This window comes from Eleutherodactylus coqui, chromosome 3, assembly GCF_035609145.1.
Source record: "Eleutherodactylus coqui strain aEleCoq1 chromosome 3, aEleCoq1.hap1, whole genome shotgun sequence".
Taxonomy (NCBI): Eukaryota; Metazoa; Chordata; class Amphibia; order Anura; family Eleutherodactylidae; genus Eleutherodactylus; species Eleutherodactylus coqui.
Genome location: NC_089839.1, coordinates 151,399,995 through 151,415,355, shown reverse-complemented (window position 1 = coordinate 151,415,355; position 15,361 = coordinate 151,399,995). Strand labels below are relative to the sequence as shown.

At 61.6% G+C, this 15,361-nt stretch overlaps 1 protein-coding gene across 9 annotated transcripts in view; it reads left to right on the top strand.

Moving 5' to 3' along the window:
* Positions 1-15,361, top strand: part of LOC136621106 (protein polybromo-1-like) — a 106,955-nt gene that overhangs the window by 49,224 nt on the left and 42,370 nt on the right. For all 9 annotated transcript variants that reach the window (XM_066596348.1, XM_066596347.1, XM_066596349.1 and 6 more), the window contains exon 16: positions 900-1,542. In XM_066596348.1, the coding sequence (XP_066452445.1) occupies positions 900-1,542 (643 nt within the window). The remainder of the gene's footprint in view (positions 1-899; positions 1,543-15,361) is intronic.

Sequence of the window (15,361 nt, the reverse complement as noted above, 5' to 3'; positions counted from 1 at the left end):
TTATGCGACTTGAAAACTCCTTTAAGGGCTCCCGTCCACGGGCGATTGCGCATTGCGTTACCCGCGGCGATAATCCGCCCGCGGGTATCGCAGTGCATGCTTTCCATAGTGTTGCTATGGAAAGCGCAGCCTCCTGTCTACGAGCTGACAATCCTGTAACTGTGTACTCGCCTGAGCAGCATGCGGGGGGGAGAGAGATCTCTCTCGCTTGCCCCCCCATCCCCATCCCTGCATGCTGCTTGGGTGAGTACAGTTACTTGATATTGGCTTATTCAGACCACCGTATATCGGCCGGGTATACCGTGAATACCCGACCGATATACGGCGTCCCTCTCCACCCCTCGGCACAATTTGCAATGGGCAGGCCCGGGACAGGGGTGGAGCTAAGTCACAGGAACTTGGCTCCGTCCCGCCTCCTCTAATTGCAAATAGTGCCGTGGGGCGGAGAAGCGTCGGAGAGGGGGCGGGAGCTCAGTGCACTGCTCCCGGCTCTTCCAGCCTCCTCCCCCTGCAGAGAGGAACGCCGGATATCGGCCGGCATGAATACCCGGCCGATATACGTTCGTTTGAATAAGCCCTAAGACTGCTACTCGGTCGAGCAGCAGCCTTAAACGAGCGTGCTCGCTAATCTCTACTGAGAACCCAACCTGCTCTTGATTGCAGAAGCAGGTGCTTTAATCCTGAGTCGTACTTCAGCTATCGCCTGGATTAAGCCCCAGGACAAAGCGCTGTATATTTACTGTACTTGGACCTCGAGAGGTTAATCCTCATTCTTATTATTCTGGCCTTGTGCTGTCTGTAAGATCAGGTAATCGCACAAGTGATTTATGTATTCTCAAAAAGAAGCCAAAAACAGTTCTTGCCATCATGCAAAATGTAAAAATGTTTCTCTTAATTAGGTAGAAAAAGTGGAATATCTCCAAAGAAAACCAAGTATTTGAGCCCCATGCAACAGAAACTGAATGAAGTGTATGAAGCAGTAAAGAATTACACAGATAAACGTGGCAGACGTCTCAGCGCCATCTTCCTGCGTCTTCCCTCCCGCTCTGAGCTCCCAGACTACTATGTGACCATCAAGAAACCCATCGACATGGAAAAGATTAGGAGTCACATAATGGCCAACAAGTACCAGGATATCGATGCCATGTGTGAGGACTTTGTCATCATGTTTAATAACGCCTGCACTTACAATGAACCCGAATCCCTCATTTATAAGGATGCCTTGGTCCTTCATAAGGTGTTACTGGAGACCCGCAGAGATATCGAAGGAGATGAGGATTCTCATGTCCCTAATGTAACTTTGCTCATTCAGGAGTTAATACACAACCTGTTTGTGTCCATGATGAGCCATCAAGATGACGAAGGAAGATGCTATAGCGATTCTCTGGCTGAAATTCCTGCAGTTGACCCCAAGTTTCCAAAGAGACCTCCATTGACTTTTGAGATTATTCGAAAGAATGTGGAAAATAATCGTTACCGAAGACTTGACCTTTTCCAGGAGCACATGTTCGAGGTTCTGGAGAGAGCGCGCAGAATGAATCGGTAATGTTACCACAGTTCTTACTTAGGAGCATATTTCTTCCTTAGGCATATACATATTTTAAGGTAGTAGCTTTACAAAAGTCGGTTGTCCAAATGCCTTTTCATTATCTGTTTAATGGTGCATTCAGACAACCATATATCGGCCGGGTTTTCACACTCAGCCGATATACGGCGTCTCTCTCTGCAGGGGGAGGAGGCTGGAAGAGCCGAGAGCAGTGCTCTGAGCTCCCGCCCCCTCTCTGCCTCCTCTCGGCCCCTCTGCACTATTTGCAATGAGAGAAGGCGAAACGGGGGCGGGGATAAGTTCCGTGAATTAGCCCCGCCCCCGTCCCGCCTCTCCTCGCTCCTAGCTGCCAAAGGTAGTCAAGAGCTTTGAGCAGTGACAGTGGGCCCTAGTCACGTGATCCCCATTGTCCACTGGTATGAAACGTTAGCGATCTACCTTAGGCCAGTCGCAGAAAAACAATTCTCCATGCTTCCTTATTTTCATATTACCCAGAGACGCACCCAGGACCTTATAAGTCTCCTCACTAACCTTCTGTATTAGTGTATCTTGACGCCACCTGGAAGTCCTGGTGGAGTCGAAGATTGACAGGGGGTGACGCGCCCTGTACCTTATTGGCTGCACAGCTCGTTAAGCGCCAGTTCCTGGCAGCCCACTAAAGTTTATCTTAAAAATGCAGACAGCAGCCAACGACACTTTACCTTTTAAATTCTGACAGCAGACTCTGCTGCAGCCACGCTGCCCCATGTGCAAGGGAAACGGAGAGCGGGGTATGCAGTAGGGATTTCACAGCAGCATGCGCCGCCCCCACCCCCCACCCCGTCACTTTAAACTAGCCCCGGACTGAACACCGGCGAGGCACAGCACCCCATGTCAGTTGTATGTCGGCTTGCCGTTGGGAGCAGCCGGCCGCTCCCTCCCTTTGTCACTAACGTCTGTGCCCGGGAGCAGGGACACAACAGTGGCGAGAGCACACGCAGAGAGCCTGCGTACGGCCTCCCTGCATTGCCAGGATGTCGGAGCAGACAACGACGGCGGCAGACAGTGAGGGAGCGGAGGCCGTGGTGGGTTCCACAGAGGAAAGGCAACGGGGAGGCTCTGGGGAAGGCTGTAGGAGCACTGGGTCACAGTGAGGGGAACGGGGAGGCTGTGGGTAGGACTACAGCGTGTGCATTGATTTTAGCCGTCCCCCGCTGCTTTAGGGTGAGGGTTGCTTGTCTTCTTAGGCTTATATTACTTGCTGAAAATGCTGCCATGTTACAGCTGTAAAATGGCAGCATTTACAGCTCATAATAGTGGAGAAGTACGCTTCATCCTTAACCTACAGGGACACCTAAAATTAATCTACACGCTGCTAGGACCTTTGTGCCTTGACCCTATCTGGAGCTGGGGGTGCGAGAGGGGCGTTCCTCCTGTCAAACCCCTAGCTTCCGGTGGCTTCAAAAAACACTAATACCTTCACCTTCTAGGTGTCTCCTTAAGGAGTGATATTACCCCTAATGACCCACATCATAGGCCTCTTACTAGTCAAGCATCTTACTGCACACTGATGAGGGGCAAAATCCCTGAAACAGCTGTCTGTGTATGGATTCGGACTTGGTTTACAATTCCCAATCATTTCTCTACAGACCTTTATGAAGAGTAGGGCATTGATTTGCAGGAATGCTGCCCACCCAATAGGTGGCGCTGCAGAGGTATTGTTCCATTTCCCTTATTTGCATATTGCTAGACAGTTTTGATATATGGAACTGATACTTGTGGTCTTCTGGCCTGCATACAGGTCTACAGAGACCCTTCAGAGTCTATCTCTGTCCATCATCTTATGTTTTTCCATGATTAGACGTGTTTGGCTTATACGCCAGGAAACGCCCCTGATGTATACATTTTACTTTTTAAGGGGAACTCAACTGAGGGTTTTTAAGCTTATGGCAAAGGCTGTGGTTGGATTGGTCACAATTTAACCCCAGTGGGTCACTGAGTCCCCAAAATTTTCATTCGCATTATATTCTGATTCTGGACACTTCCTTTAAGGATACTTTTGCACGGGACGACTGTGAGGCACTTATCCCCTTTACCAAAAAGGACGTACATGTATGCCCTTCAGGTGTGGGGTTTGTATGGATCAGGAGCCACCATGGCTACTTGTTGCACCCTGTGTGGAAGACCCCCTGTTGTGTCTTCTGTACTCAGTTGGCCTTCTTGTCCAGTCTTCAGTCTTTTTCAGTTAGTCTGTTGTGTAGACATGAGGACACGGACAATATTAGCGCCCCCATCATAGACTGAACCCCCAAACACTTGTAACTGAGGGACAGGAGAAGCCTTTGACATCACTATAGGTAGAGCTGTATGTTCTCAGCTCTCCATATGGAGCCCCCTATAGCTCCTGTCCCGCAGCAGCTGCCGCTGTGTCACTGGGAGAGGATTCACATTATTATATACTTCTAGAATAAGGGGCGGCAGCAATCACTCTCATCATGACCGCTGTGTAAGGAGAAATCTAGACAAAAGACAAACACCACCATGTAGATTTATAGAATTTTTTATTAGAATAGAAATAAGCAACATTGTAATGAAATATTACTGGCCCTTTTAATAAATGATGCAAGGATCACAGTGACTCTCAGGTCGGCCCGGTGGAGACCACAGAACTTGCTGCGGTCCTTCTGAGCAGTCCACCATTGTCCTGAGATGAGAGCCGCCGGACCCAAAGATCCAGAGGAAGGCGAAAAAACCCCCCGGAGAGTTCTACCTCAGGAGGGCAAAAAAATTCCTTCCTGACCCCAGATGTGGCGATCGGTTATCACCCTGGATCCAATCTGTCCTGCTGCTTATTGCTGTATGTATGTGTATATATATGTAATTATAGGTGCAGGAAAGCTGCTACTATAAATAGATATATATATATATATCCTGCTTCTAAGAGCGTACAATCTAAAGTATAATAGAAACCCCTCCCCACCCCGCCAGCTGCCTTTGGGTCGCCCAGGGCCCCGCACCACCCCGCCAGCCGCCTTTGGGGCGCCCAGGGCCCCTCACCACCCCGCCAGCCGCCTTTGGGGCGCCCAGGGCCCCTCACCACCCCGCCAGCCGCCTTTGGGGCGCCCAGAGCCCCTCACTACCCCGCCAGCCGCCTTTGGGGCGCCCAGGGCCCCTCTCCACCCCGCCAGCCGCCTTTGGGGCGCCCAGGGCCCCTCTCCACCCCGCCAGCCGCCTTTGGGGCGCCCAGGGCCCCTCTCCACCCCGCCAGCCGCCTTTGGGGCGCCCAGGGCCCCTCTCCACCCCGCCAGCCGCCTTTGGGGCGCCCAGGGCCCCTCTCCACCCCGCCAGCCGCCTTTGGGGCGCCCAGGGCCCCTCTCCACCCCGCCAGCCGCCTTTGGGGCGCCCAGAGCCCCTCACCACCCCGCCAGCCGCCGTTGGGGCGCCCAGAGCCCCTCACCACCCCGCCAGCCGCCTTTGGGGCGCCCAGAGCCCCTCACCACCCCGCCAGCCGCCTTTGGGGCGCCCAGGGCCCCTCACCACCCCGCCAGCCGCTTTTGGGGCGCCCAGGGCCCCTCACCACCCCGCCAGCTGCCTTTGGGGCGCCCAGGGCCCCTCAGGGCCCCTCTCCACCCCGCCAGCCGCCTTTGGGGCGCCCAGGGCCCCTCTCCACCCCGCCAGCCGCCTTTGGGGCGCCCAGGGCCCCTCACCACCCCGCCAGCCGCCTTTGGGGCGCCCAGAGCCCCTCACCACCCCGCCAGCCGCCTTTGGGGCGCCCAGGGCCCCTCACCACCCCGCCAGCCGCCTTTGGGGCGCCCAGAGCCCCTCACCACCCCGCCAGCCGCCTTTGGGGCGCCCAGAGCCCCTCACCACCCCGCCAGCCGCCTTTGGGGCGCCCAGAGCCCCTCACCTCCCCGCCAGCCGCCTTTGGGGCGCCCAGAGCCCCTCACCACCCCGCCAGCCGCCTTTGGGGCGCCCAGAGCCCCTCACCACCCCGCCAGCCGCCTTTGGGGCGCCCAGGGCCCCTCACCACCCCGCCAGCCGCTTTTGGGGCGCCCAGGGCCCCTCACCACCCCGCCAGCTGCCTTTGGGGCGCCCAGGGCCCCTCAGGGCCCCTCTCCACCCCGCCAGCCGCCTTTGGGGCGCCCAGGGCCCCTCACTACCCCGCCAGCCGCCTTTGGGGCGCCCAGGGCCCCTCACTACCCCGCCAGCCGCCTTTGGGGGGCCCAGAGCCCCTCACCACCCCGCCAGCCGCCTTTGGGGGGCCCAGAGCCCCTCACCACCCCGCCAGCCGCCTTTGGGGGGCCCAGAGCCCCTCACCACCCCGCCAGCCGCCTTTGGGGCGCCCAGAGCCCCTCACCACCCCGCCAGCCGCCTTTGGGGCGCCCAGAGCCCCTCACCACCCCGCCAGCCGCCTTTGGGGCGCCCAGAGCCCCTCACCACCCCGCCAGCCGCCTTTGGGGCGCCCAGAGCCCCTCACCACCCCGCCAGCCGCCTTTGGGGCGCCCAGGGCCCCTCACCACCCCGCCAGCCGCTTTTGGGGCGCCCAGGACCCCTCACCACCCCGCCAGCCGCCTTTGGGGCGCCCAGAGCCCCTCACCACCCCGCCAGCCGCCTTTGGGGCGCCCAGAGCCCCTCACCACCCCGCCAGCCGCCTTTGGGGCGCCCAGAGCCCCTCACCACCCCGCCAGCCGCCTTTGGGGCGCCCAGGGCCCCTCACCACCCCGCCAGCCGCCTTTGGGGCGCCCAGAGCCCCTCACCACCCCGCCAGCCGCCTTTGGGGCGCCCAGAGCCCCTCACCACCCCGCCAGCCGCCTTTGGGGCGCCCAGGGCCCCTCACCACCCCGCCAGCCGCTTTTGGGGCGCCCAGGGCCCCTCACCACCCCGCCAGCTGCCTTTGGGGCGCCCAGGGCCCCTCAGGGCCCCTCTCCACCCCGCCAGCCGCCTTTGGGGCGCCCAGGGCCCCTCTCCACCCCGCCAGCCGCCTTTGGGGCGCCCAGAGCCCCTCACCACCCCGCCAGCCGCCTTTGGGGCGCCCAGAGCCCCTCACCACCCCGCCAGCCGCCTTTGGGGGGCCCAGAGCCCCTCACCACCCCGCCAGCCGCCTTTGGGGCGCCCAGAGCCCCTCACCACCCCGCCAGCCGCCTTTGGGGCGCCCAGAGCCCCTCACCACCCCGCCAGCCGCCTTTGGGGCGCCCAGAGCCCCTCACCACCCCGCCAGCCGCCTTTGGGGCGCCCAGAGCCCCTCACCACCCCGCCAGCCGCCTTTGGGGCGCCCAGAGCCCCTCACCACCCCGCCAGCCGCCTTTGGGGCGCCCAGAGCCCCTCACCACCCCGCCAGCCGCCTTTGGGGCGCCCAGAGCCCCTCACCACCCCGCCAGCCGCCTTTGGGGCGCCCAGAGCCCCTCACCACCCCGCCAGCCGCCTTTGGGGCGCCCAGGGCCCCTCACCACCCCGCCAGCCGCTTTTGGGGCGCCCAGGACCCCTCACCACCCCGCCAGCCGCCTTTGGGGCGCCCAGAGCCCCTCACCACCCCGCCAGCCGCCTTTGGGGCGCCCAGAGCCCCTCACCACCCCGCCAGCCGCCTTTGGGGCGCCCAGGGCCCCTCACCACCCCGCCAGCCGCCTTTGGGGCGCCCAGAGCCCCTCACCACCCCGCCAGCCGCCTTTGGGGCGCCCAGAGCCCCTCACCACCCCGCCAGCCGCCTTTGGGGCGCCCAGGGCCCCTCACCACCCCGCCAGCCGCTTTTGGGGCGCCCAGGGCCCCTCACCACCCCGCCAGCTGCCTTTGGGGCGCCCAGGGCCCCTCAGGGCCCCTCTCCACCCCGCCAGCCGCCTTTGGGGCGCCCAGGGCCCCTCTCCACCCCGCCAGCCGCCTTTGGGGCGCCCAGAGCCCCTCACCACCCCGCCAGCCGCCTTTGGGGGGCCCAGAGCCCCTCACCACCCCGCCAGCCGCCTTTGGGGCGCCCAGAGCCCCTCACCACCCCGCCAGCCGCCTTTGGGGCGCCCAGAGCCCCTCACCACCCCGCCAGCCGCCTTTGGGGCGCCCAGAGCCCCTCACCACCCCGCCAGCCGCCTTTGGGGCGCCCAGAGCCCCTCACCACCCCGCCAGCCGCCTTTGGGGCGCCCAGAGCCCCTCACCACCCCGCCAGCCGCCTTTGGGGCGCCCAGAGCCCCTCACCACCCCGCCAGCCGCCTTTGGGGCGCCCAGGGCCCCTCACCACCCCGCCAGCCGCCTTTGGGGCGCCCAGGGCCCCTCACCACCCCGCCAGCCGCTTTTGGGGCGCCCAGGGCCCCTCACCACCCCGCCAGCCGCTTTTGGGGCGCCCAGGGCCCCTCAGGGCCCCTCTCCACCCCGCCAGCCGCCTTTGGGGCGCCCAGGGCCCCTCTCCACCCCGCCAGCCGCCTTTGGGGCGCCCAGAGCCCCTCAGCACCCCGCCAGCCGCCTTTGGGGCGCCCAGGGCCCCTCACCACCCCGCCAGCCGCCTTTGGGGGGCCCAGGGCCCCTCACCACCCCGCCAGCCGCCTTTGGGGCGCCCAGGGCCCCTCACCACCCGCCAGCCGCCTTTGGGGCGCCCAGGGCCCCTCACCACCCCCCAGCCGCCTTTGGGGCGCCCAGGGTCCCTCTCCACCCCGCCAGCCGCCTTTGGGGCGCCCAGAGCCCCTCACCACCCCGCCAGCCGCCTTTGGGGCGCCCAGGGCCCCTCACCACCCCGCCAGCCGCTTTTGGGGCGCCCAGGGCCCCTCACCACCCCGCCAGCTGCCTTTGGGGCGCCCAGGGCCCCTCAGGGCCCCTCTCCACCCCGCCAGCCGCCTTTGGGGCGCCCAGGGCCCCTCTCCACCCCGCCAGCCGCCTTTGGGGCGCCCAGGGCCCCTCACCACCCCGCCAGCCGCCTTTGGGGCGCCCAGAGCCCCTCACCACCCCGCCAGCCGCCTTTGGGGCGCCCAGGGCCCCTCACCACCCCGCCAGCCGCCTTTGGGGCGCCCAGAGCCCCTCACCACCCCGCCAGCTGCCTTTGGGGCGCCCAGAGCCCCTCACCACCCCGCCAGCCGCCATTGGGGCGCCCAGGGCCCCTCAGGGCCCCTCACCACCCCGCTAGCCGCCTTTGGGGCGCCCAGAGCCCCTCACCACCCCGCCAGCCGCCTTTGGGGCGCCCAGAGCCCCTCACCACCCCGCCAGCCGCCTTTGGGGCGCCCAGAGCCCCTCACCACCCCGCCAGCCGCCTTTGGGGCGCCCAGAGCCCCTCACCACCCCGCCAGCCGCCTTTGGGGCGCCCAGAGCCCCTCACCACCCCGCCAGCCGCCTTTGGGGCGCCCAGAGCCCCTCACCACCCCGCCAGCCGCCTTTGGGGCGCCCAGAGCCCCTCACCACCCCGCCAGCCGCCTTTGGGGCGCCCAGGGCCCCTCACCACCCCGCCAGCCGCTTTTGGGGCGCCCAGGGCCCCTCACCACCCCGCCAGCTGCCTTTGGGGCGCCCAGGGCCCCTCAGGGCCCCTCTCCACCCCGCCAGCCGCCTTTGGGGCGCCCAGGGCCCCTCTCCACCCCGCCAGCCGCCTTTGGGGCGCCCAGAGCCCCTCACCACCCCGCCAGCCGCCTTTGGGGCGCCCAGAGCCCCTCACCACCCCGCCAGCCGCCTTTGGGGCGCCCAGAGCCCCTCACCACCCCGCCAGCCGCCTTTGGGGCGCCCAGAGCCCCTCACCACCCCGCCAGCCGCCTTTGGGGGGCCCAGAGCCCCTCACCACCCCGCCAGCCGCCTTTGGGGCGCCCAGAGCCCCTCACCACCCCGCCAGCCGCCTTTGGGGCGCCCAGAGCCCCTCACCACCCCGCCAGCCACCTTTGGGGCGCCCAGAGCCCCTCACCACCCCGCCAGCCGCCTTTGGGGCGCCCAGAGCCCCTCACCACCCCGCCAGCCGCCTTTGGGGCGCCCAGAGCCCCTCACCACCCCGCCAGCCGCCTTTGGGGCGCCCAGAGCCCCTCACCACCCCGCCAGCCGCCTTTGGGGCGCCCAGAGCCCCTCACCACCCCGCCAGCCGCCTTTGGGGCGCCCAGAGCCCCTCACCACCCCGCCAGCCTCCTTTGGGGCGCCCAGAGCCCCTTACCACCCCGCCAGCCGCCTTTGGGGCGCCCAGAGCCCCTTACCACCCCGCCAGCCGCCTTTGGGGCGCCCAGAGCCCCTCACCACCCCGCCAGCCGCCTTTGGGGCGCCCAGAGCCCCTCACCACCCCGCCAGCCGCCTTTGGGGCGCCCAGAGCCCCTCACCACCCCGCCAGCCGCCTTTGGGGCGCCCAGGGCCCCTCACCACCCCGCCAGCCGCTTTTGGGGCGCCCAGGGCCCCCCACCACCCCGCCAGCCGCTTTTGGGGCGCCCAGGGCCCCTCAGGGCCCCTCTCCACCCCGCCAGCCGCCTTTGGGGCGCCCAGGGCCCCTCTCCACCTCGCCAGCCGCCTTTGGGGCGCCCAGAGCCCCTCACCACCCCGCCAGCCGCCTTTGGGGCGCCCAGAGCCCCTCACCACCCCGCCAGCCGCCTTTGGGGGGCCCAGAGCCCCTCACCACCCCGCCAGCCGCCTTTGGGGGGCCCAGAGCCCCTCACCACCCCGCCAGCCGCCTTTGGGGCGCCCAGAGCCCCTCACCACCCCGCCAGCCGCCTTTGGGGCGCCCAGAGCCCCTCACCACCCCGCCAGCCGCCTTTGGGGCGCCCAGAGCCCCTCACCACCCCGCCAGCCGCCTTTGGGGCGCCCAGAGCCCCTCACCACCCCGCCAGCCGCCTTTGGGGCGCCCAGAGCCCCTCACCACCCCGCCAGCCGCCTTTGGGGCGCCCAGAGCCCCTCACCACCCCGCCAGCCGCCTTTGGGGCGCCCAGAGCCCCTCACCACCCCGCCAGCCGCCTTTGGGGCGCCCAGAGCCCCTCACCACCCCGCCAGCCGCCTTTGGGGCGCCCAGAGCCCCTCACCACCCCGCCAGCCGCCTTTGGGGCGCCCAGAGCCCCTCACCACCCCGCCAGCCGCCTTTGGGGCGCCCAGAGCCCCTCACCACCCCGCCAGCCGCCTTTGGGGCGCCCAGAGCCCCTCACCACCCCGCCAGCCGCCTTTGGGGCGCCCAGGGCCCCTCACCACCCCGCCAGCCGCTTTTGGGGCGCCCAGGGCCCCTCACCACCCCGCCAGCCGCCTTTGGGGCGCCCAGGGCCCCTCACCACCCCCCAGCCGCCTTTGGGGCGCCCAGGGCCCCTCTCCACCCCGCCAGCCGCCTTTGGGGCGCCCAGAGCCCCTCACCACCCCGCCAGCCGCCTTTGGGGCGCCCAGGGCCCCTCACCACCCCGCCAGCCGCCTTTGGGGCGCCCAGGGCCCCTCACCACCCCGCCAGCCGCCTTTGGGGCGCCCAGGGCCCCTCTCCACCCCGCCAGCCGCCTTTGGGGCGCCCAGGGCCCCTCTCCACCCCGCCAGCCGCCTTTGGGGCGCCCAGAGCCCCTCACCACCCCGCCAGCCGCCTTTGGGGCGCCCAGGGCCCCTCACCACCCCGCCAGCCGCTTTTGGGGCGCCCAGGGCCCCTCACCACCCCGCCAGCTGCCTTTGGGGCGCCCAGGGCCCCTCAGGGCCCCTCTCCACCCCGCCAGCCGCCTTTGGGGCGCCCAGGGCCCCTCTCCACCCCGCCAGCCGCCTTTGGGGCGCCCAGAGCCCCTCACCACCCCGCCAGCCGCCTTTGGGGCGCACAGAGCCCCTCACCACCCCGCCAGCCGCCTTTGGGGCGCCCAGAGCCCCTCACCACCCCGCCAGCCGCCTTTGGGGCGCCCAGAGCCCCTCACCACCCCGCCAGCCGCCTTTGGGGCGCCCAGAGCCCCTCACCACCCCGCCAGCCGCCTTTGGGGCGCCCAGAGCCCCTCACCACCCCGCCAGCCGCCTTTGGGGCGCCCAGAGCCCCTCACCACCCCGCCAGCCGCCTTTGGGGCGCCCAGGGCCTCTCACCACCCCGCCAGCCGCCTTTGGGGCGCCCAGGGCCCCTCACCACCCCGCCAGCCGCTTTTGGGGCGCCCAGGGCCCCTCCCTACCCCGCCAGCTGCGTACCTGCCGTCTGGCCTCTTCAAGTTGTCAAACTCAAGTGATGCAAGATGGTTCTGGTTAGAGCTTTGAACACTCTGAGCCCATTGTGATGTCATGTGATGTCATAATAACTGCCAATGTTGTCCTGTGTATCATGGTTAAAGCATTAACCCTTTAGTGACATGGACTGGACCTAATGATGCAACTTATTATGGGGTATTTTCATCTCCATTTCTCAAGTCACACGTTTTTGTTTATTTTTAATTTTTGCTGTGTAAGGTTGACTAGCTAATACAGTTCTTTTTCACTGCGAAATTCGCAGCGTTTTTTTTTTTTTCTCCAGGGGCCTATGGGACTTGTCAAAATTGCATTGTGCAAAATCGTGATTTTGCGGTAAATTGCGAATTTTGCCGTGATGCGTTTTTAACATTAGAAAGCCCCATACACCTGGGGCAAAAAAGGAGCAAATTCACAAACGCTAGTGGGTAGTCACCCTAAGGACTTGCTTTTTTTTGGCCATCTGCAGGTGGTAGCATGTTTTGGGTAGATATAATGTATGTTATCACACTTTTTTTTGTTATTTTTTTGAGTCCTCCATTTATACAGATCTTATTCAGCCTTCATAGTGACATTTATTGATATCAGGCTGCAGATCCTCCGATCGTCTTCTGTAGGACCCAATTAAAAATGCGTGCGCTTTACTAAATAATTACACTTCATGTCGCTGCACTAAGGCCTCATGTCCACGGGGAAAATCAGATCCGCTGCAGATTCTCCATGCCCCGCGGACATGAGCGCCGAAAATAACAATAAATCAGAATTAACTCACCTCCCATCCGCTCCGTTTCTTCTCTTTACAGCGGCGTCATCTTCTCTGCCTCGCGGCCGGATCTTCTTTCTTCGGCTCGGCGGAAGCGCATGATGACGTCGGTGACGTGCCCCGCGCATGCGCCGGCCCGAAGCAAAATGATCCGGCCGCGACTGAGAGAAGATGGCGCCGCAGAGAAGAGAAGAAACGGAGCGGGTGAGTAAATCCCGATTTTTGTCTCCCGCGGATCCGGACGACTTCCATAGGCCTCAATAGAAGCCCGCGGGAGCCGTCCCCGCGGGAGACCCGCATGAAAATGGAGCATGGTCCGGATTTTTTCATGCCCCTTTTTTTTTTTAAATGCCTTTTATTGACCATCCGCGGGTATTTATCTACCCGCGGGTGGTCAATGCATCCCTATGGGATGCGGATCCGCATGCGGGAGATCCGCTGCGGATCTTAAATCATATTTTGCCCGTGGACATGAGCCCTAAATGTACGGATCGCTCTGCATTATTTCCTCCAGTGAAGTTTAACCAAAGAGAAGTTAACCCCTTAGTGACCATACGTGTTTTCCCCTCCTGCGTGTCTGGGCTTGCCGGCCCTGAGGTCTGTGCGTACGACAGTTCCCTGCTATCGGCTACCAGAGGTACCCAAGATCCTGGAGCTGTCGTGTGGGGGCTACGGCATGTGACCCTCCAATTACGCGATTGCCATTATCCAATGGATAGCGGCGATCACATAAAAGTTGATATAGTTTTTTAAGTTTGATTTGCAGTATTATGCGGAACAGTGAAGTGCATTGAATTAAACAATTGCTCTCACATTAGTGGTCGGAATTACGTAATCCACTAACAAAAAAAAAATGGAGCGCAGAATGCTCGCTTTTACCGTGGATATCTGCAACATAGACCCCGTTGTGCTTTATGGTCGCAGATATTCGCCGCAGCCCATACGCGATTAAACTGCACAGGAAATACAAACAAACAAAAAGGTGGAGTGCGCATGACCGCCTGTGTGAGAACACAGTTATGTGCAGTACATTGTGCCGCCATAAGCGGATTCCACATATTGCTGTGTGAGCCCGGCGTTATTACAAGAAGCCCCGGGAACGCTCGCCATTCCTGCAGAGACGGGAGCAGCTTGTTGAGCGCCATCTGTATGAGACCGCCGGACCTCAGCAAGCTTACCAAGCCTCACAGGGCGCCACTTTCTACACCCCATCCCTGCCACTGAGGTCAAGAAATACCCCCCAAAAAGCATGGGAGGAGGAGGGATACCCGGTTTTATTGCCCCATGTGCCCATCCAGGCCTCCGTAATTACCCTTGTCCTCGGACATACCACACTGTTTACATCATTACTTTTATGTAAGATTTGGGAAATGCCAAAAAGGAGATGGGATTATTTTTAGGGAGTCCATTTTTTTTTTCCTGTGTAAGTGGGCAATTGGGCCTCAATATTATTCAGCTGTGTCCTGAAATCCAATGGATGCTCCCTCCATTATGGGCCTAATCATGTGTCCAGTAAACAGATTGGGGATATGATGGGGGTATTGCAGAACATAGAAGACCTAGTGCTATAAAATTTGGGGTGAGTCTCTCCAGTTTTTCCTGCTTGAAAAAAGAACACTTATGAAAGTGAAAAAAATTAAATTATATGTATTTTTCACATGCTTCATAATTTTGGGGAAAAAAACTGTGGGGTAAGAATGCTTAAAGTACACACCTAGATAAATGGGCTAAGGGGTGCTTGATTTCAAAATGGGGTCATTAGTGGGGGCGGGGGGCGTTCTATCGTTTTGGCATCTTGATGGCTCTACAAGTGAGCAATTGGGCCTGGAATTAACTCAGTTGTTGCCTCAAAGCCAAAGGGCGTCCCCTCCATTACAAACCTATTCATGTGTCCGGTCAGATTCGGGCTTCAATTGGAATGTTTGTGAACACAGAACAAACAGGACTATCCATTTTGGGGTGTAAATCTTCATTCTTATGTGTGCTGTACAAAAAAAAAAACAGCTTTTAAAATGACACAATTGCCAAAAATGAAAATCGTAATTTTTTTCTTTTGCTTTGCTTAGATTTATTCAAATACTGTGGGCTCAAATTTGTTTTCAAAATGGGGTCATTTGTGTGGGTTCTCCATCGTTTTGGCGGCTCAAGGGCTCTACAAGTGGGCTATGGGGCCTAAAACACTTTTAAGCTAAATCTCTGTTCTGAAGGCTGCATTCCCACGAACGTAAATCGGCTCGGTTTTCACGCCGAGCCGATATACGTCGTCCTCATGTGCAAGGGGGGGGGGGAGAGGATGGAAGAGACAGGAGCAGGAACTGAGCTCCCGCCCCCTCTCTGCCTCCTCTCCGCCCCTCTGCACTATTTGCAATGGGGAGCGGTGGGCCGGGGGCGGGGCTAAGTTCCGAGAATTAGCCTCGCCCCGTCCCGCCTCCTTTCATTGCAAATAGTGGAGAGGGGCGGGAGCTCAGTTCCTGCTCCTGGCTCTTCCATCCTCTCCCCCCTACACATGAGGACGATGTATATCGGCTCGGCGTGAAAACCGAGCAGATATACGTTCATGTGAATGCACCCGAAAGCCACCAGCTGCTGCTTTTGGTTTGGGCTCCGTTGCTCATACGGACATATGACTAGGGCCACAAAGGCTATGTTTCTGAACACAGGACAAACATCCATTTTGAGCTGTAAATCCTCATTTTCATGTGTACTATAGAAAAAAAATGCCTTTAAAATTACATATTTGCAAAAATGATTTTTTTTTTCTTTCTCCTCTAAATTGCATTAACTTGTGAAAAGAAACTGTGAGGTAAAAATGCTCATGACCCCCCTCAGTGAATACATTAAGGGATGTAGTTTTTAAAATGGGTTCATTTGTGACGGTGTCTACCATTTTGATACCTATGCGCCTTTGCAAGCTTGGCTTTGTGCAGGAAAGCAAAGTGTTCCTCAAAATGTTAATAATTAATGTTAGGGTGTTTTTCAACCATTTA